The sequence below is a fragment of the Canis lupus genome, chromosome 6 (assembly GCF_011100685.1).
Source record: "Canis lupus familiaris isolate Mischka breed German Shepherd chromosome 6, alternate assembly UU_Cfam_GSD_1.0, whole genome shotgun sequence".
Lineage (NCBI taxonomy): Eukaryota > Metazoa > Chordata > Mammalia > Carnivora > Canidae > Canis > Canis lupus.
The window spans coordinates 75,434,106-75,455,507 of record NC_049227.1 but is presented as its reverse complement, the minus strand read 5'-3'; the positions used below and the strand labels follow the sequence as shown (position 1 = coordinate 75,455,507).

General features: G+C 54.4%; 1 protein-coding gene across 4 annotated transcripts in view; it reads right to left on the bottom strand.

The window, feature by feature from the left end:
• The window catches only part of PTGER3 (prostaglandin E receptor 3), a 178,584-nt gene extending 160,494 nt beyond the window's left edge, over positions 1-18,090 (bottom strand). For all 4 annotated transcript variants that reach the window (XR_005361412.1, XM_038541662.1, XM_038541661.1 and 1 more), the window contains exon 1: positions 17,182-18,090. Coding sequence is in view for 3 of the 4 variants with exons in the window: in XM_038541662.1 (XP_038397590.1) it covers positions 17,182-18,090 (909 nt within the window). In the remaining variant the exon portion in view is untranslated. The remainder of the gene's footprint in view (positions 1-17,181) is intronic.
• Between the last annotated feature and the right edge of the window lie 3,312 nt (positions 18,091-21,402).

Sequence of the window (21,402 nt, the reverse complement as noted above, 5' to 3'; positions counted from 1 at the left end):
TTGAGGGCAAGATAATTATACTGAAACTTCTGAGCATCTTTTGAAGCGTTGTTTTCTCCTTTCTTTGTTATTTTTACTATTCCCCTCTTGTTGCTAAAACTGCTCATTGTTTAGTTGTTATCCCCAGGGCACCTTCCTAAATACTCTTTTTTGTTTTTTTTTTCTTCTTTGGACACCAGACAGTAGAGCAGTGGTTTCTATTGCTTCCTCCCGCTTGCTTTTCGTTAACTACTCTCTTCCATTACAAAAACAATGCTGCGCCTTCTTCTTGTCTACCCTAAAGGTATTTTTTAAATCTTTCTAAGGATTTTTATTACTAATGACAAACATGGAAACAATTAAAAGTAACACATAAAGGAAAAGGTTTTTTTGTTTTTTTTTTTTTAATGCTCACAAGTTGCACTGCATCAAGAGTACACAGTATTCATTAAACACAGCTGCCTTGGTGGCTCTGGCATCAAAAACACTGGGGTTTGATTTGCTCAATACCATCTACAAACTCTGGACCTCAGAGCAAGTGGCTTACCCAGCTAATGAAAAAGTAAAGTAAAATAGATATCAGCCACCCTGAAGGATTTATGCGCAGATTAAATCCACGTACTATTGGTACAACTCTCTAGGCCAGGATTCATACGTCAATTTTCTGATTCCAAATTAGGTGTCTTTTTCACTTCATTACAACCTCATTTTTTCCATTTGTCCCATCATCATCACGTATTGAGTGGCTGCTACAGGCCAGGAGAATTTATAGACTAAATAAGGCGAAGTCTCTGTTCTCAGGCACTTGACAGTGTCCAGTGAATCAGACAAATCGATGAATATTAACAAGAGGGAGGCCATACAGCTGAGTCATTTATCGCATAGGCTATAAAACCAGACAAATCTGGATTCGAAAGCCGGCTCTGCTTTCTGTTAGCTATGCGATTTGGGAGAGTTGCTTAACATCTCCAAACCATTTCCTCAATCTGAAAAAGGAGATAGCAGCGTCCTTCCAGCGTGTTGTTGACAGAATGAAATGAGATGATGTCTGTGAAATGCTTAGCGCAGGGCCTACTGCAGAGTAAGCATCTGTCTACTGTGGACAATCATCCTCATTGGCGTACTAAATATTATGACAACTGTAAACACAACTGTGCATAATTAAGCGATCAGGGTACACGCAGGCACTGTCAGGAAGAGAGGAGGGCATTTAAATCCGTCTCCGCGACCAGGGAAGCGCTGCCCTCTAAAAGAGCCGATACTTCTGGAGAGTTCTGAGAGACAAAGCGTTCCTACCGCTGAGTGGGAAATGGCATGAGTCGCCCTGGGAACTGCACATTGGTCTTCAGGACTGAAGGCGAGGATGCTGCGGGGAGGGACCGAAAATGAGCAGTCGGTGTGGCCAAACCCAGGATCTGAAGGATTAAATCTAGGCATCTGGAGCCTTTTAATCTGGGGGAGAGGGCGCTCCATAGAAATAATAGGCCTGCGTTTCTTGGGAGAGAGTCGCTGTGAGCGCACTGAAACCCGCTGGCTGGGGCTTTTTCTCTTCTCCACAATTACAAGAAGGAAAAAAAAAAAAAAACAAAACAGATGAAAGCAGGTTTGCAAGACTCCCGATTGCACTATATCATGCTGCAAGTTTTAAGACTGTCAAAACAAATTTTCTAATTTTGACTGCGGTCAAACACTTTCCCACTAAGCAAAGAGAACTCAATAAACAGTTTTATTTGTTTTATAAATAGTTCCGCGAAAAGAATAATATTTGTGAATCGTACTAGCTGGAAAATGTTTGCCTCGTAAAACTTTATCACTGCATGTGAGTGTTCTAAGCCCGAAAAGACAGATCACTGGAGGCAACTGATGTCGCACCTTCACCGAAAACACCTCCCACGTTGCAGGTGTCGTGCCAAACGGAACCTTTTAAGGGTTTTCTGCAGGACAAGTGAAAACTCTTCTCACCTTCTAGAAGGATTTGCATAGTATTTTCTAGAAACCCAAGCTCCTAAGAAGGCCAGTCAGCTAATGGACCAATGAGATCCTTCAGGAAGTCTTTAATCCCTGTGATCATCCGACCCAGCCAACGTGCGTGATTTTTGACCACTCTCATTCCCTCTGTTCTTTTTTTTACCATTTCAATAAAGTCATAGGGTGGCGTTTTAGCAAACCGGTAAAGGTAGAGACAACCAATATGAAACAGAACGTTATCACATGCAAAAAAAAAAAAAAAAAAGCCTCATGTCTACCAGTTTCTAGGGGTATAATTGGAGAAAGCTGCGGAATCCTTGGAATCTTAGAACGCGCACCTGGAAAAGAGGGATGGAGAACACCACACTGAAGAACTGTTGTGAAACCTAAATCCAATGAATCCAATGACATTTTAAAGGGCCTAACACGGTAACTCTCAAGTCCTCGCACGTAGCAGGAAGCGTGTCTTCGATTTGCACGTCTCCTCGCTTCCTGCCCTTGTCTCCTTTCCACTCCAACTCAGTAAGTGCCAAGCACACACATGCACACACACGCACATGCAACCTACGTGCACACCCAGGCCTCGACAGACACAGTGTTAAGGTCCTGATGGCTCTAAAAGCAAGCTAGATGGCAGCAATGAAGCCCCTCCCCTTCTTATGATTCATACCTCAAGGTCGAAGAACCTTCTCTGCATATATTCTAAGTGGGAGAGGAAATCTCAGCACCTTCACGTCGTACTATATCACCTCCTAACTCAAAACCAAGATGCTGCAGGTGGCCGATCCCTCTTCCAGCGGCCTCTTGATACAGCCAGGGGGTAAAAACCCCAAGCTAAGGCAGTCAGGTCTGCACCCAGGACTTTGAGTCTTGGGACACAAAGAAGGGAGCTCTGAGGTTCTGGATCTTCCCGGGGCCATCAGCACACTGTCCAGCAGCAGGGCCCCGGCAGTGTGGCCTGACGCCCCACAACCAGGAGAGCCTGGGCCTTGCTTGTCTTCCAAGCCTGGCCTGGAAGCTTCTCATGGAGCCTGTGAGTCCTTCATACCCTTTTCACAGATGTCCTGGGTGGTTGGAGTCAGAGACTGTTGTTCATGACCAAGACCCAAGTGTAGGCAGGAGGCTCGTGCTCTGACGTCAGAAGACATCCCCAAGCTTCCTGAAACTGATCTGCGGCAGAATTTAATTAGAAATAGATGCTACCGAAAAAAACAAAATTCAAAATGTTCCCTAATGTCTTTTATAGGACAAAAGCTAATATTTAGAAATTTACTTCTGGATCCAGGCAAATCCTCAGCCTGCTCTTGGAGGAAATTACTACCGTGAATAAATCCAAAATCTGCCACCCAGCACGTTGGCTGTTAGTACATCTACTGATTTATAAAGAGAAAGTTGCCAGATTAACATCAAGCCCAGGCTACAACTCACCCTTTATGGCAACACTGAGAAAGAACTATTTTCTTCTCTGGTCCTCATCTCGCTACAGCGTTAATAGAGTGTGAGCTTTCAGAGCCTCCTATGGCCACCTCTGTTCCGTTGTAAACCTCACGTTACGCTCTTAACCCGCTTCTGGACAACGCCCCGAGCCTCAATCCTTGTGGCCTGACAAAATTCACATTCGTCTTTGAAGACGAAGCAGGGTCCTGAGACTTCACGCCGTGTGTGACTGTTGCTTGCATTCACAAAACAAAACAAAACAAACCATAGTGAAGATGAAAGATGTCGAAACAGTACTTCGAGGTGACATGACCTCTGAAATACTGCATCGCTCTAAGAGCAAAGTTAAAGCCCCACATGTGGAGTGTAAATATAGACCTATTAACCAAAAGCTTTGAACAAAAAAAACCCAACAACATAGGACTTGGCCAAGGAGCTGTAAAGCTCTGTCTTAAAACGATTCCTTAGAAGAAGAGCCGGAATCGGGGATTCTGACCCCTTGCAAGACATCAACGCAGGGGCCACCCAGGGAGACGGTCCTGGTTCGGTTCCGGAGGGCCACCTCCGACCTTGACGCCCCTGCACCTTATGGGAATCCAGGAATTCTCTCCCTGCCTGTCTCTACTTCTAAGCTTAGCTTGCTCTGGATCTTCTGGGGACCACGATTCTTACGACATCCTATTACTTCATGAGCAGACGTGCTTACTTCTCTTTCTCCGGGCGACTATTCTGATTTATGTCTCGGGGGAAAAAATAGCACCCATTAGATAACCCTTAAGCCCGGCTCTGCCCATTATTAGCTGCGTAAACTCGCAGCAGCGGCCTCCTTGTCAAGGAGCCAAAGGGAAAGCCCAGTGTGGACGGAGCGCGGCCTTAAACCCGGAGACCCAGAGTCACAGGCAGGAGTAGAGAAGTCTCGGGATGTCTTAGCAACTCAATCTTGGAATCCCCTTGTGTGAACGCAGCCACTTCTCCACCCAGCCCCAGCTGTCGTCACCTCTCACCTGGACAACGTCCGCACCTCCCATCTGGTCTCCCAGCCCCTACTCCCACCTTTCTGCAATCCAGGATCCTCTAAAAACGTGAATCCAGGAGCATCACTGCCATGATTCAAACTTCCCAGCATTCTCTTAAAAGGACATCAAAACTCCTTAGTGTGGCCTGATGCAGCCCGGCCCCAGCCCCGCCTGTGACCTCGATGCACCGGACTCCCTCCCTCCTCCTCACCTCACGTCAGCCGCCCAAGTCTTCTCTCCGTCCCTCTCCCTCGGCCCCACCAGGTGAGCCCCTGCTGCTCCCTCTGCCTAGAATGCCCTTCCTGTAGGTCACCCGTGCCTGCCTCCTTCCTCCCTGCAGGTCTCCGCTTCCACGCGCCCTCTCAGAGGCTTTGTTCCCGGACGACGCAACCCGCACACGTTTCCCAGGTTCCCCTGTCACGTCCTGTCTCTCTTCAGTGCTTATCACAGTCCGACTGCTAGTGCGTTCGTGGAAGGACCTAGTGGAGGGACCGTCTTCTACTCGGATGCATGTGCCCTGCGAGCGGGAAGGTGGCCGACGTGGAGCACCTGGCGCTGCGCCGGAGGCATCCTGGATACCTCACGACCCCCAGAGCACGACGGCATAAATGAATTCCGACTGGTCCTCGGCTTCGATGCTGTGTTCACAATTGACAATAGAAGAGAGTCCTGCTGGCTTCACTCGCAACCTCAGGTCTCTCTTAGGGAATCACTCGGTAGACCACGCACTCCCGGAGGAGAAGGCCGCGGCTCTGCGCCGTCAGGTTGTGACAAAATGCCCCGCACACCCCTGAGAGTCAATAAAGTGTCACTTAAATCAATCGACGCATCGTGGCTCCTGGCCCCGCCACTGCCAAGATAGTTTCAGGCTATTTTGCTGTTTGTGAATTTAGTGGAACTCCTTGATGCCTAACACGGGAGGATTATATGACTTAAAACGCTGGTCTCTAAATAAGTTTAGTTATGGCTCCATATAAACCAAGGACTGGCATGATCAACACTAAATCAGCCAACACGAAGGAATTAGAATTTTTATATATTTTTAAAACATTGATTGATTCCTGAGCGACACAGAGAGAGGCAGAGACACAGGCAGAGGGAGAAGCAGCCTCCCTGCAGGGAGCCTGATGCGGGACTCGATCCCAGGAGCCTGAGCCGAAGGCAGATGCTCCACCACTGAGCCCCCCAGGGGCCCCGAAATTTTTATAACAGAAAGAACAAGGTGAGATGAACTGAGCTATGCGATGCGCCCTGGCTTGGAGAAACAGCTTGTCCTCTGACTCCCAGCCTGGCCGCTTACTGGCTCTCTCCTCTTAAATAAATCACTCAACTTCTTTCAGCTCGAGTTTCTTCCTTGTCTGTAGACTGGAGCCAATTATACCTACACCTCAGGGTTATTGTGAGAAATTAAAACCAACAAACAACTGTTCCTAAGATGGAGCCCAGTGTAGTACGAGGCCGTAGGAGGACTCTTGGTGCCCTCGGAAAGGCAAAAAACTTCCTGGAAGTAAAGGTGTTGAAAGCTTAAACAATGTCACCGAGAATATTCTAGAAAGACCTCAAACATTCGAGGAGTTGTTTTACTGAATGACCTTCCTAAGCCAAGAGATTTTACAACGGGAACCTCCTTATTTTACAGCTACGCAACAGGAGCGTTGGGAGGCAACACAACTGGCCCACAATGAACTCAAATGCCTATTTCTGGCCTTCAGGGCGATGTCCCCCTGCCCTCCTCTCTCCCTCGCCCTCAGCCTCTCCGGGACTCCTAACATTTCTCGACATTCTCAGACACATTCCAACAAATACAGGTTTAGGGACCACTCCTAGCACGCCGGGTTCAATGGCCTCCCCTGCACACCTGCACAGACCCCCCCACACCCCAAATTCTATGCCAAACTGCGTCTCTCTCTTTTCCAGCAACTTAGGGGACAGCGAGGTTGTCCAGTGATGCCCCTACACCTCGCTGTGGCCGAAGCACCTGCAGGCTCTGAGTCCCGGCCACTTAGGCATCGTCTCCACCTGTTGCACAGAGCGCAGGGCTCGAGCCCACGGAACCCCTCGGTTGCCCTCTCCATCCTGGGGTCCAAGTGTGGAGTCTGGGCTCTGCGATCGCCCCCCTCACCTCGAAGGCCGCCTGCCTTCCCTCGGGTCCGCTGACGCCTCTGCTCTCCCCCCAGGGCCTCTTCCAAGTGTCAGCCTTCAGGCTTGGCCCGAGGGACACTTCCTCAGCGCCTCCCCCGCCCCCCGACCCAGGAGGGGCCTCGGCGACCCTTCCCTGCCTTCGGGCCAGGCCTGTCGTCCCAGTGACACGTGGAGGGCGCAGAAGCCGGGCTCCCCGTCTCCAGCTCCGGGGCCCAAGGGGCAGAGCAGGTGGCACAGGTGCAGCAGCACAGACCCTGGTACGGGGAGCTGTAGCCAGAGAACCCGCCCCCCCCCCACGCCTTCCCTCCTCCTCCCCCCTCCCCCCACGGCAGAGGCCCTGCTCTGGGCCCTGTGGCCTACAGCCCTGTCCTCACTGTTGGGGCCCCCCAGGAGAGGCAGGATGGCCTCAGAGTCCCGGCTTGGGGGGGCTCGATCGCTGTTCGAGGCCTCCCCTCTGCGGTGCAGTCACCCCTGCGGAACCCTCCCCATTGCTGGGCCTCACCTCTGCAGGACCCTCAGCAGGACCCTCCCCTCTGCAGGGCCCTCCCTTCTGCGAACCTTCCCCTCTGGGGGACCCCTCTCCTCTGCGGACCCTCCCCCCTGCGGGACCCTCCCCCCTGTGGGACCCTCCCCTCTGTGGTACCCTCCCCCCTGCGGGGCCCTCTCCTCTGCAGACCCTCCCCTCTGCTGGGGCTTCACCTCTGTAGGGCCCTCCCCTCTGCGGTACCCTCCCCCCTGCGGGACCCTCCCCACTGCGGGACCCTCCCCTCTGCGGGACCCTCCCCTCTGCGGACCCTCCTCTCTGCTGGGTCTTCACCTCTGCGGGGGCCCTCCTCTCTGTGGACCCTCCCACCTGCGGACCCTCCCCCCTGTGGACCCTCCCCCCTGCGCGACCCTCCTCTCTGCTGGGGCTTCACCTCTGCTGGGGCTTCACCTCTGCGGGGCCCTCCCCTCTGCGGACCTTCCCCCCTGCGGACCCTTCCCCCTGCGGGACCCTCCCCTCTGTGGGACCCTCCCCCCTGTTGGGGCTTCACCTCTGTGGGGCCCTCCCCTCTGCAGTACCCTCCCCCGTGCGGGACCCTCCCCTCTGCTGGGGCTTCACCTCTGCTGGGGCTTCACCTCTGCGGGGCCCTCCCCTCTGCGGACCCCCCCCCCTGCAGGACCCTTCCCCCTGCGGGACCCTCCCCTCTGTGGGACCCTCTCCCCTGCTAGGGCTTCACCTCTGTGGGGCCCTCCCCTCTGCGGACCCTCCCCTCTGCAGGGCCCTCCCCTCTGCGGACCCTCCCCTCTGCGGACGGACCCTCCCGCCCATGGACTCTCCCTCTGCGGACCCTCACCGGGGCCCCAGCCCCTCCCGCCCGCTCCCCGCCGACCACCTGGTCACCAGCTAGGATGTCTAGCTGGCTCAGATGGCTACTGAGCCTCCAGCGGCCTCTGTTTCACCATCTGTCTTCCAGCATTTTCTACATTAACGACAGGCTTCTTTTTTCCCGATTTTCGTGAGTCACACCAACAGAAGGACATTCTCAACCACAGAAAATGACACTTTGGAAGTTCAGAAAGTAGGGAAAAAAAAGATCCAATCTACTACATTCAGGAATCAAATATTTTCCAGAAATATCAACAGATCGGTGAATCATGTATCTTTTAAATTACGCCTGATTTTCTTCAGAGGGTCAGTGATTGCTTAAAATGAGTAGGCTTCCAGGTCTAACTTGACCTTCTATTTTTGCACTTTCAAGATTTTAAAAAATAGTACTGCTTGTGCCTCCATTACCTGACCTTTATCTAAATTGGCCAATTTCCTTCTGTCTAACAGAATGAAGGCGTGAAAAGGCAAGCCTCCTCTTCCATCTCTGCCATTAGCTTTCATTTTTAGATTCATGGATCTTCAAACGCCTCCTAAAAATCGGTACTGGTTGAGCGTCTGCCTTTGGCTCAGGGCGTGACCCCGGGGTCCTGGGATCGAGTCCCACGTCCGGCTCCTTGCAGGGAGCCTGCTTCTCCCTCTGCCTGGGTCTCTGCCTCTCTGTGTCTCTCATGAATAAATAAATAAAATCTTTTTAAAAAAGAGGTGCCAAAATCACTCAATGAAATGTCTTTCTTATGACTGCCACCCAAAGACCATCTAGGCGGGCCAGTGGATGGGGAAATCACACTCTGCTATTTGTAGACTACAAATAGTAATGGTGCCTTGTCAGGACCCGGTCAGATTGTGAGACAAATGACACCTCAGTGAGTCTCATACTTGGGCCTCATTTAAGGATTGTGTAAACTCAGTCCGAGGCTGTGAGTCAGCGGTGGAAATGCTGTTTAGCCTAAACACTGGTGATCCACATCCACCCTTAAGAAGTCTACGCAACAATGCGTCCAATGACAATAACTAGAGGCACAATTAATCTGACTTAAACACTGATGTGAGGACAGGCAGGAGTGTACAAAGGAGTCTCTGACCGGAAAACCAGGGGCCACCTTCTAGACTTGTGGCAGAGGTCTTCAGAGGGCGAGGCAGTGGCTACACCTCCAGGTTTAGGGAAAGGGGAGAGGGGACCCAGCATGTTTTAGATCTAGAGCGTTCATTAACTGGTAGCCACGAAGGGAAAGGAGCCATGAGCTGACGAAATGCAGAAGAGAGATGGCCGCAGGGGAGGGGAGGGGAGGGGAGAGGGAGGGGGGTGAAGTATAATTCCTTGTAAACATTTATGCACTTCAGATTTACTATTTTTCTTGTTTTATTTTTTTTCTGAAAAGCTCCATCCTGTACTGTGCATTTCCCCCCAGTGAACTATAACTAATCGAGCTGTGAAACATCACTTGTCTCTTTTCTTCAGCTTCCCGGGGGCAAGGTCTACCTGAACACAAGAAATCAACGCTATCATCCAGAAGAAAGAACATCATATAGTATTCATAAGGCTAAAAGGATATTCCCAATTATGCTCCCACACATTTACACTGGTTCTCATTACAGTCCTGTGAAATGGGCTGGGGAGGTGTTTTTCTTCTTATTTTCCCAAAGAGAAGCAAATAGTTCACAAAGATAACAGGTGAGTTGTCTAAAGTTACACCATTGATTGCTTATGTAACTGGGACCAGGTAGGGTCTTCTGATTTGGGCGCTTAGATTTCTAACCAATAACCGGGTACCTACCGGGCATACCTGGGAAGGCACGCAGTTATGACCGTTTCAGGGAAAAGAGAAGACACAAGGGGAGCTGGACCTGGTCTCAGGAGGCCAAGTAGCCCACGGCCAAGGGAGTGTGACTCAGCCCATGAGTGGGAGATGCAAGGCAAGTGCTGTGGAGCCCAAGGGCCAGAGCGCCCAAGCCCGGCTAGAGAGGATGGAGGCGTCTTCGCCAATCAAGTGCCTCCTAACCTGAGACGGTGGGCAATCCAGGAGGGGCGACTGCTGGGCAGCCTTCGCCCAATGACTGCCGGGTAAAGTGGCCAATGACCAAAGGGAGAGACAAGCGTTCTGAGTAAAGAGCACAGAGATTTTCTTGCATTCCGTGGTGCTAGTTCTGGGTGTGTGCATTTGTGCGTGCATGCGTGTGTGTGTGTGTGTGGTGCCCCCCTTGCTACAGAAGCCACTGTTGCCCAACTGTTATTTCTGCATAAGAATGACTTACTGTACTTACTGTAAAATACAGACATATACTGCGGTCAAGAGCGCAGAGGAGCCCCAGGGGAAATCAGGCTCCTTTGGTTCTCTTCTTTAATCTATGAAAGTTGGAATTTTCTAGGGAGAAGGGGTACTCGAGACGCCATCTAATAATCCTCAAGAAATACTGTGTTTCGAGGAGTTGAAACACAAATTTCCTACTTCTCTCTGTGATATGGAATTGAGGAAAATGAGAGCCAAAATTTGACATGCTGCAGTTGTAGACCTCTGAGGTTTAAGGCTTGAGTGAGATAAACGTGGAATGCTGGCCAGTCACAAAAAATATCACATAAATGTGTGGCGTCTGGGTGGCTCAGTGGGTTAAGCGACTGACTTGGTTTGGCTCAGGTCCTGACCTCGGGGTCCTGAGGTGGAGCCCGGTGCGGTGTCTGTGCTCCACACGGAGTCTGCTGGAGATGCTCTCCCCCGCCCCTCCCCTGCACACACTCTCTCTGTATATATAATAAATTACAAAATCTTAAAAAAACAATACTACACAAATGTAATGAGTTCAAGGGAGGACTTCCCTCCTGGCTTCCCTGCAACATGAGGCTAGAACTGGAAACTGAAACATGAGCCTGAACCCCTCACCACCACCCCTCTGCACCCTGAGAGGAATCACTGCCTGTGACACATGGGTGCAGTGCACAGTCCTGAACGTTACTCCAAAAAAAAAAACTGAACTCGTGGAAACTTTCATAATTGATTTCTTGACCTTTACACCTTTTTCAAAAGAGAGAGGCCAATGAGTCACAATTATGTTACAAATCTAGACCATCTGAATTTCTTCAAATAGAATGGCTTAAGAACTGTTTAATTATTAGCTCCCTCTGTTATGCTCAAAATAAAAAATCTGCATTTTTGAGCCCTGATTTCTCTCATTAATCTTCAAGTTATATTGGCTTTTGGATATAACATTTTGATAATACGCCATCAGCATATGTACTCTGTCCAAAACCCCAGTGACTCATGAGCCTGTCCTTCCAAAAAAAAAAAAAAAATTTTGGTAACCCAGTCCCCTTTCCACATTTCCCATTCCTGTTCATTGAACCATCATTCTTCCGGTAAGAGAACTTGAGAGTAACATAGATGGGAAAAATATGCTAAATGTCTATGAGTGCTACCACCATACTTTACAGATAAGAGGGTAACAGGGCCCACTATTGGAGCTAGAATTTCTGTCCTCTATCTAAGCAAAAACGGACAAATCAGCAATAACAAAAACTGAAAATAAACTAAATCTGGTTCTAATATTCTTTATTCTTGACTTCTCTGAATGATGTAGAAAATAGTGGCAATCTTACAAGATGCATTTAAAATGGGATAATGGATGTGAAAATAGTAACTGCAACAGAGGACAGATGCAGAAAAAAAAAAAAAAACGTTCATAATCAATTGCTCCTTAAATCGACCATTTCAGATCGGTTAGTTCTCTATTGCCTTTCCTTCTCTGACTCATCTCTTCCCACTGTCTCTACCCTAAAGCCCTGACGACTTTGCAAAAGCAGCTCATGACTGATCTCTCTTTCCCATTTTCTAGCCCCAGTCTATCCACGCACCGCAACCCTCTTGATCTTGTATAAACCCTCTCCCCTATTAGAAGCCCCAAATAGAGGTCCTGTGGTTTACTGGCAAAAGAATGCCGTCCTCATCCCAGGTTCATCCTAACAACCTCAATCTGATCCCATAAACCTTTCCAAAGCCTGGTCCCAGGGTTCCAGTGAGCATGCTCTGTGCTGGGTCCTGGGCACAGTGAAGGTCAAGCTTTGCCATCTCACCTCTTCCCTGAAGTCTACTCTGCTAAATTCAGATGGACGTTCCTTCCAGAGCCACAGGCACTAATCACATCAACTCTTGCACTGTTCTCTAATTGTCTCACTCATAAATGTAGGGATTCTGCTTCTCTGAACAGAGTATAGCTCTCTGGCCAATTTTAAGTAAGTCTCCTTAATATCCCTTCCACAGTGCCTAGACTGTATTGTCCTAAACAAACAAACAAATAAAGTAAAAAAAAAAATTCTAAATAATCTCAATTCTTACAAAAACATATTAGAGAAGGTTTTTCCTATAATGCCAATTCACAGGTGTAGTCATTTTCCCTGAAGCGACATCCTAAGTAAGGCAGAAATTTACAGGCAGAGACGAGCAATCCCGTAGTACTTTTCTGTAGTATAAACAGGATTACCTCTGCAATCTATCGCCTGTATTTATCACACGTGGTATACCGAAGGCCTGTTTCATTTGGCCAAAATATATCAGTGATTCTTTAAATTTAAAAGCAGTCACATTGGGGTGCCTGGGGGGCTCAGCGGTTGAGCGTCTGCCTTGGGCTCAGGGCGTGACCCTGGGGTCCTGGGATCGAGTCCTGGATCAGGCTCCCCGCAGGGAGCCTGCATCCCCCTCTGCCTGTGTCTCTGCCTCTCTCTCTTTCTCTCTCTCTCTCTGTGTGTCTCATGAATAAATAAATAAAATCTTTTTTTTTTTTAAAGCAGTCACATCCACATTGTGAAATATGTTCTTCTACTGAAGAATCTCTGTGTGCGTTTGTGGACACTGAGCAGAATTTATAGGCTCAGGATGGAAGGCAAAGGTTTCTACGGCTGCTTTTATCCAGTTCCAAAGTTGTAGATGAGAAACTTTGTTCCTCAGACCTCACTTTTCACAAAGTCAGTTTTATATTTACCATTTTTTTTAAGTTTTTTTTTTTTTTTTTTTTTTTTTTAATGATAGGCAACAGTGAGAGAGAGAGAGGCAGAGACACAGGCAGAGGGAGAAGCAGGCTCCATGCACCGGGAGCCTGACGTGGGATTCGATCCCGGGTCTCCAGGATCGCGCCCTGGGCCAAAGGCAGGCGCCAAACCGCTGCGCCACCCAGGGATCCCTATATTTACCATTTTTAAAAGAGTTACACTGTTAGCCACGTTCCACCTGTTGGGGGAGTGTCAGGTTTACACAAACACAAAATGTACTCCTAGCTTTTTGCGAACAACCCCCCGAGGTGATTCCTGTTTGTGGAAACTTGGCTATCATGTCTAATAACTGGACTATTTGGTGAATTAGGTTCATAAAAAACTAATAATAAAAAGTCGAAAGGACTGCGTTGCTGAGTCAACTGACATTCCAATAGGATTTGATGCCACACATTAAACATAAGGCAACTACGAATTGTAGATCGTTGATCACACTGACATCATTTGGCCCTGCATTCTCAATTTCACATCTCACACTATATTTTGTGAAGTTTCTGGGGAAAAGAAAAAGTAAGAAAAAAAAAAGTTTTGTTTGCACCATAGATAAACCTCTATCTAGGTATTAAGTAGTAGAAACTTGTTGCAGGTTGGATGTTTTCTTATTACGGTATTTCTTCTCTGCTAAGTTTTCCAGCAGTAACATTAAATATTATTATAGTTGTGATAGTCTTCAAAATGAGATATACTCAGGGTCCTTTTAAGTAAGGAGTTTGAATAATTATGTTAGTGTCCTATGCCCAGCTCAACAAAAACTAACAGGGAATCTGTATTTTCCTGTAATTATAAAACAGTTGTAAAAAAAAAAAATCTCACTTTAGCATTAATGACTAAAAATTCAATTCACTAACTTCTAGTGTTTTTATTCTTACAATTCCCTAACCTGTTGAGAAAGCAGTTTTGCCAGTTTCTTTTCCTTTGCAATAACTTTCTCCTGCAGATTTTTCTGAAGACACTTGAAGCTTTAACTTGGATGGTGCACAAAAGAGAAGACAAAACCGTTAACTTGGGTTTAAGAAGTACCTACTTTGGAAACCATGAATTTCTCCTCTTTGATATGATTACATGTTGACTTTATTTCATTTTAAGATCAATGTTTTTATACGAACCGAGTCACCACAGTGTCCAGTAAAAAGTTGCAAGCCAGTTAATATTTTCTGAATGCAGAAATTAAATAGGAGCAGTTCCAGATATGTCTTTCTTAAGAGAGAGTGGGTTTGGCCACCCCAGCTCACAACTTTCAAAACTGATCTAAATCCTTAGGGCTACCGTGCCCGAGGCATTAGAATCGCGCTGCTGAAATCAAAACACACTGTATGGTTTCTCTCTGTCAGGTTAACTGTATAGGTAAGCATTTTATTCACATGATTTAATTGCATTTGTTTTAGGATAGAAAGCGTGTGATAAGAGCAAACTCAAGAATATAAAGTGCCTGATAAGAGCAAACTCAGCTTCAAATGGCAGCTCTGAAAAATTCAGATACTCTGTTCGCTTTTAAAGTCATGTTAATAATTAGCACCTTAATAAAAGGTTTATTTTTTAGAACTCTTCCCACTTCTGTTTGGCCACCTATAAACTCCATTCCTCAACCATAGAAGTAAATGTGTCTAAAATTGGTGCTGGTTTTGATAAGCCACGGTGATGACGTCAGCCTGAGTTCCAGCCCTTGGAACGCAGAGCCGTGACCACACAGTGACTCGTGAGCAGCTAGGTCCCAACATAACTCTCCTCGTCACCACATGTCACTGATTTGAAGCCAAGACTTGTGCTCCAAGTATTACTACACCAGCGAAACCCAGGTATCCTTGGAATATCCGGTTTGCCAAATGCAGGAGTGGGCAGGGAACAGGAACTAAGGTTCTATTTTTAAATACAACAAATTCAAAACTAAATGTGCTGCGCGGCGACCTCAATATGCTTAATAACCACTGAACTGCACGCTTAAAAGTGGCAAGTTTCCCGTTAGGTATATTTCATCACCAAAAAGAAAGACTCCATGAGAGTGGTTCTGAAAACCGTGTCCACGGATTTCAGAAGTGTCCCCCAACTGTCTAAGAAAGTCCCAGGTCCAACGTACCACCTGCTACCCCTGACACAACGACCAGGTCCCTCCTCCTGTAATGCCTCCTCTGGAGCCTTCGGCTTGGAACCTAAACACACCGTCCATCAGGTGTTCGCAACCGACACTTACCCACAGAAATCTCTAGCGAAAAGCACCACACAGGAAAATCTGGAAAGTGCCAGGTTGGGTACTAAGGACACCACCAGCTCCCAGGCTGTGTGGCTCTGCAAGGAGCCAGAAAGTGCGGCCCCCCTGCCGCCCCCACCCCAGTCTCAGGCCTGGCCCTGCGCAGCCCTGCCACTTGCCTGTCCTGAGGGCGGTAGGACCTCGGGGGATGCTCAAGGCAGGCTCCCTCCAGCCTCCCCCGGGGCGCTGGTGCAGATGGGAACACTGAGGCTCCGGGAGGGAGGGGGATCTGCATCCCAGCCCTGCCGCTCACAGGCTCCCTGGTCCCCGGCAACACGGCTTCCCCGAGCCTCAGGTTTCTCATCTGAGGAATGGGGATGGAAATAGTAGCAGCTTTGTGCTATGGGTTTAATGAACCCAAGGCGCTTGGGTTCATTCAGCAAAGCACGTTGCAAAGCTGCAAAGCGCCTGGCACGGAGGGGGGCCTCCATCGGGGGTAGCGTTAGCAAGTCTAAGCTAGTGGGTCTGGCCCAGTGCCGGACCTCCTAGCGTAGCTGCCGGTCTCTGGAAGTGTGCAAGTCCAAGTGCTCACAAAGGGCTCATTATTCCTCAGCTCCACCCCCCCCCCACCCCCCGCCCCAACCTGCACTCCCTGCAGCCTCACTGCTTGCTGCAATCTGTCCCGGGTCACCCTGTGTCTCCAGGCTTTTCCATTCCCCCCTTCTCCCCCCTTTACTCCTGTCCCCTCCAATTCTTGGATAACTCTGTGTTTGGCACAAGCGCTGAGAGTTCCCAGGCCCTGGGGTCCCGCAGGCTGGATGTCCCTTACAAACGCTTCCCGGAGGGAGGCCGCAGCGCCATTCCAAGGGGCTGTCCTGCCTCCAGTCCCAGCGGGGCGGCGAGCAAGGGCGCGCCCTGGGTGCCACCGGGGCGGGGGGGCGGGGTGCGCTCGCCTGGGGTCCCCGCCTGCTGTTCCGCTAGGGCTCCGGCTTGTGACACGGAGAAAGCGAGAAAGCGCTCAGCGCCCGCCCAGCCTTTCTGGTCCCGCAGCACCCGGTGCGCGCCCCCATCTCCGCCCAGACGCTGCAATGCCAGCGGGGCGTCCCCCTGCCCTCCGGGGCCTCCGGCGGTGCAGCAGCGGCCTCCTGCCACGCGTGGCCTCTAAAGGTGCTGGGCAGGGCAGCCGGGGTGGCTCACAGGGCGTGATCCTGGAGACCCGGGATCGAGTCCCATGTCCTGCTCCGTGCTTGGAGCCTGCTTCTCCCTCTGCCTGTGTGTGTGCCTGTCTCTCTAATGTTTCATGAATAAATATTTTTAAAAAAAGAAAAGTAAAGGTGCTCGGCAGGTGGATGCGAGCTCAGAGCTCAGTAGCGAGGCCGCCGCGGGGGAGGACTCCGTGGGCCCCTGCAGGTGCTGCCTGCGCAGGGGCTCCGGCGCGCCCCCCGCGCCCCCCCGGGACTCTGTGCGCCCCTGCAGGTGCTGCCGGCGCAGGGCCTCCGGTGCGCCCTCCGCGCCCCCCCGGGACTCCGTGCGCCCCTGCAGGTGCTGCCGGCGCAGGGGCCTCCGGTGCGCCCCCGCGTCCCCCCCCCGGGACTCCGTGCGCCCCTGCAGGTGCTGCCGGCGCAGGGCCTCCGGTGCGCCCCCCGCGCCCCCCCGGGACTCCGTGCGCCCCCGGGACTCCGTGCGCCCCTGCAGATGCTCCCCGCGCAGGGGCCTCCGGTGCGCCCCCGCGCCGCCCCCCCCGGGACTCCGTGCGCCCCTGCAGGTGCTGCCGGCGCAGGGGCCTCCGGTGCGCCCCCGCGCCCCCCCCCGGGACTGCGTGCGCCCCTGCAGGTGCTGCCCGCGCAGGGGCTCCGGTGCGCCCCCCGCGCCCCCCCCGGGACTCCGTGCGCCCCCGGGACTCCGTGCGCCCCTGCAGATGCTCCCCGCGCAGGGGCCTCCGGTGCGCCCCCGCGCCCCCCCCCCGGGACTGCGTGCGCCCCTGCAGGTGCTGCCCGCGCAGGGGCCTCCGGTGCGCCCCCCTTGCCCCCCTGTCCCCGCGCCTCACCAGCAGCGGCGTCCAGCACACCGACAGCACGCACAGGATCCCCGTGAGCTGGATGGCCGTCTCGGTGGTGATGCGGCCCCACTGCGCGCCCGACTGCGCCGCCGAGGCCTTGGCGCGGCAGCGCGACACGAGCGCCTTGATGGTGGCCAGGTTGCAGGCGAAGGTGACGGCCAGCGCCGCCAGCCCCAGGAAGGCGAAGGCGGAGGCGAAGAAGAGGCCGCCGCGGTCGCGCGGGGCGCCCGTGCCGTTGCCCGCGCCGCCCGTGCTGATGAAGCACCAGGTGCCGGGCCACTGCACGGCGTAGCGGCCGACGCCCAGCACGGGCAGCAGCGCGAAGCCGAGCGCCGCCAGCCACACGCCGAGCAGCAGGGCGCGGGTGGCGCGCGTCTGCAGGTGGCTCGCGTACCAGTGCGGCGCGCGGATGGCCAGCGCCCGCTCGACGGCCATGGCGCTGGCGACCAGCAGCGAGGACAGCCCGAAGGCCGTCATGGAGAGGCCGAAGAAGGTGCACAGGCGGCCCGACGGGTCCAGGTGCTCCCAGCGCCGCTGCGACAGGTACACGGCGATGACCACGGGGCTGGTGAGCAGCTGCCCCGCCAGGTCGGTGAGCGCCAGCCAGCCGATGCACAGCAGGAACGACTGCCGCCGCCGGCTCTCCCGCCGCCGGTAGCTCCGCGACACGAGCAGCATGGCCAGCGCGTTGCCCACGAAGCCGGTGAGCAGCATGGTGATGGGGAAGGCCACCGACACCGAGCCGCAGTCCTGGCCGGCGGCCCGCGGCCCCGTCGCGTTGGCCCGCGCCGCGGCGGAGCGCTCGGCCGCCCACAGGCCCGGGTACAGGCCCGGGTACGAGTGGTTGAGGCGCGGGCACAGCGGGGGCGCGCCCCCCTCGCCCCGGGGCCCCCTCATGCCGGCGGCGGGCGCGGGAGCCGGCGGCGCCCCGGGAGCGGCGGCGGGAGCGGCGGGCGCGGGCGGGCGGCGGGGCCGGCGGGGCTGCGCTCCATGCTGCGGGCCGCGCCGTCGGCTCTCGGCTCCGGGACGCCGCACGCCCGCGGGGCCGGGGCGCGCGCGGGGACCGCCCCTTGGAGGCGGCGGCGGAGGGCGGGGCGCCGGGCCGGGCCGGGCGCCGGGGAGGGGGAGGGGGAGGGGGCGGGGGAGGGGGAGGGGCGGGCTCCCGCGCGGACACACCGCGGCCCCGCTCGGTGGCAACTCCCGGCCCGGCGGGGAGAAGGCGGGGGGCGCTTGCCCGAGCGCCGGCCGGACCCCCCTCCCTGGGCGGACCCCCCTCCCTAACCGTGCTCGGCCCCCAGCCGTGCTCCCCTCCCTAGCCAGACCCCCACCCCAGCCGTGCCCCCTCCCTAGGCGAACCCCCCTCCCTAACCGCTCTCCCTTCCCTAGCCGGCTCCCCTCCCTAGCCATACTCCTCCCTAGGAGGTCCCCCCTCCCTAACGGTGCTCCGTCCCTAGCCGTGCTCCCCCTCTAGGCGGTCCGCCCTCCCTAACCGCGCTCCCCTCCCTGGGCGGACCCCCTCCCCAGCTGTGCTCCCCTCCTAGCCGGGTCCCCTCCCTAGGCGGCCTCCCCTCTCTAGGCGGTCCCCCCTCCCTAACCATGCTCCCCTCCCTAGGCAGTACCCCCTGTGGGACAGCCTTGCTCCCCTCCCTGCCGGTCCCGCCCTCCTAGCTGGTGCTCCCTTCCCTACCCGATCCTCCCCTCCCTAGGCAGTACCCCCTCCCCAGTTAGTACCCCCCCAGCCGCGCTCCCCTCCCTGCCGGTCCTCCCCTCCCTAACCGCGCTCCCCTCCCTGCCGGCCCCCCCCCCAGCCGGTGCTCCCTTCCCTACCGGATCCTCCCCTCCCTAGCCGGTGCCCCCTCCCTGCGCCTCCTCCTCCTCCTCCCCGCGGGAGGAGCGCCCACGGGCGGCGAGGGCTGAACCGTCTCCTGGCGCTTCCCGCACCCGGGGCAGGTTGCCCCCCCCCCCGCCCCCGGACCTGGCGGCCGACGCCCCCCAAGCCCCTGGCGAGCGGGTCGAGGGCGGCTCCCCTGCCCCCGCAGCCGCCGGGAACCGCGCCCTTCGTCCTCTGGGCGCCAGGATCCGAGCCGGCCCAGCGACCCTGTTGCCCGGGGCGGGGGGGGGGGGGGGCGCCCTGAAAATATGAAGGACGGAAGGGGAGACCAAATAAAACCTAGTCCAACTCCGAGATGAAATCTCAACTACCCTCGCTCTCCACCTGATTTCTCCTCCAACCCCGTTAACAACAACAACAAAATTAGCTTCGGCCCAAGTGTCTGGGCGGGTGCCATCTGGGGGGGCCTTAGTGTCGGGGCAGGTGCCATCTGGGGGGACCCTAGTGTCGGGGCAGGTGCCATCTGGGGGGACCCTAGTGTCGGGGCAGGTGCCATCTGGGGGGACCCTAGTGTCGGGGCAGGTGCCATCTGGGGGGACCCTAGTGTCGGGGCAGGTACCATCTGGGGGGCCTTAGTGTCGGGGCAGGTACCATCTGGGGGGGCCTTAGTGTCAGGGCAGGTGCCATCTGGGGGCCGAAGTGTGGGGGGCGGGTGCCAGCTGGGGGGCCCTAGTGTCGGGGCAGGTGCCATCTGGGGGGGCCTTAGTGTCGGGGCAGGTACCATCTGGGGGGGCCTTAATGTCGGGGCAGGTGCCATCTGGGGGCCGAAGTGTGGGGGGCGGGTGCCAGCTGGGGGGCCCTAGTGTCGGGGCAGGTGCCATCTGGGGGGGCCTTAGTGTCGGGGCAGGTGCCATCTGGGGGCCAAAGTGTGGGGGGCGGGTGCCAGCTGGGGGAGGCCCTAGTGTCGGGGCAGGTGCCAGCCGGGCCTGCCTGCCCCCCCGCGGGCTCCGGGAGCTGGGGGGACCCGGTGGAGAGCAGCGGCCGCCGCCCAGCGCCCCCCAGGTCGCGTGGCCAGGTGTCGGGTTAGGGAGGGGGCGAGGGCCCGGAGCATCCTTCACTGCGCAGACCAGACGAGGGGCCCTCCAGGCCCGAGGCTGTGGTCGTCGCGCCCCGACGGCGCCCCGGCTCCCGCCCCAGGCCTTCCAGCGAGTCCGGGTCCCGTGGGCGACGCGTGGGTCCCTAACCGCTCTTGGCGGCGGGAACATCAATAGGACCATCGCTCCCACATTTGGGGGTGGGTCTGGTTTTTCTGCCTTTTCACATCGTCCAGGAAATGAGAAGATCTCTAAAAATCATGTGCAAATGCCGTGCTCCCCGTCATCCGCGTTGGTCCCCTGGCCTCGGGTGGCTTCCTTGGTGTCCCCTCTGGCCGCCAGGGAGCCGGACGCACGCCCCACAGTCTTTCTCTGCTGTTGGGCTGATTTTTTTTTAATTTTTATTTATTTATGATAGTTACAGAGAGAAAGAGAGGCAGAGACACAGGCAGAGGGAGAAGCAGGCTCCATGCACCGGGAGCCCGATGTGGGATTCGATCCTGGGTCTCTAGGATCGCGCCCTGGGCCAAAGGCAGGCGCCAAACCGCTGCGCCACCCAGGGATCCCTGTTGGGCTGATTCTGTAGAACTTCCAAAAGAAAACAAAAACAAAACAAAAAACAAAAAAATAAAACAAAAAAACACATCACTGGTAGGATTTATATAGTTTTTAAGGGAGAAAAAGCAAAAAATGTAATTTAAACTTCATTGGAACAACATGCACTAATAATGACATTATTACTCATGGTGTGTTTCGAGGAGGAGCAAAGCGTTTACCCTTTCAACCTCCCCCAAACTTTTGTCTTCTACCCATGAACTCATTGGAAACCCGGACTTGTGAAACATTTTTTTCCAAACTATCATTTCCAGAATAAAACAGCGGTTGGTTATTGTTAGATACACACCTGCGGGCGTTTGGAGGCGAGTCCCGAGCAAGGGCAGTTTTGCAGCCGCGGCTCCCTAGCGGGGTCACCGGTTTTACCTAACGACTTCGGGCGTTTTCGCACGCAGAGAGCGGAGCCGTCGTCTCCCAGTTGCATCGGAAGCCCTTCCCGTTTTTATTCGGAGAAGGGTGACTCCTTCGGGGGGCAGCGACCCCGGGGCCCTCTCGGCAGCCGGCCTTCCAAGCGGGGGGACGGGGCGGCCCTGGGAGCCCGGCGCCGGCGGAGCGCGGTGGCCCGAGGCAGCGGCGCCCCCTGGCGACGGGCAGGCGACACGGCGGCTCCAGGCCGCGACCTCGCAGCCCCTTGGGGTGTCCCCGCGGGCGCTGCTGTCCCCGGGCTCA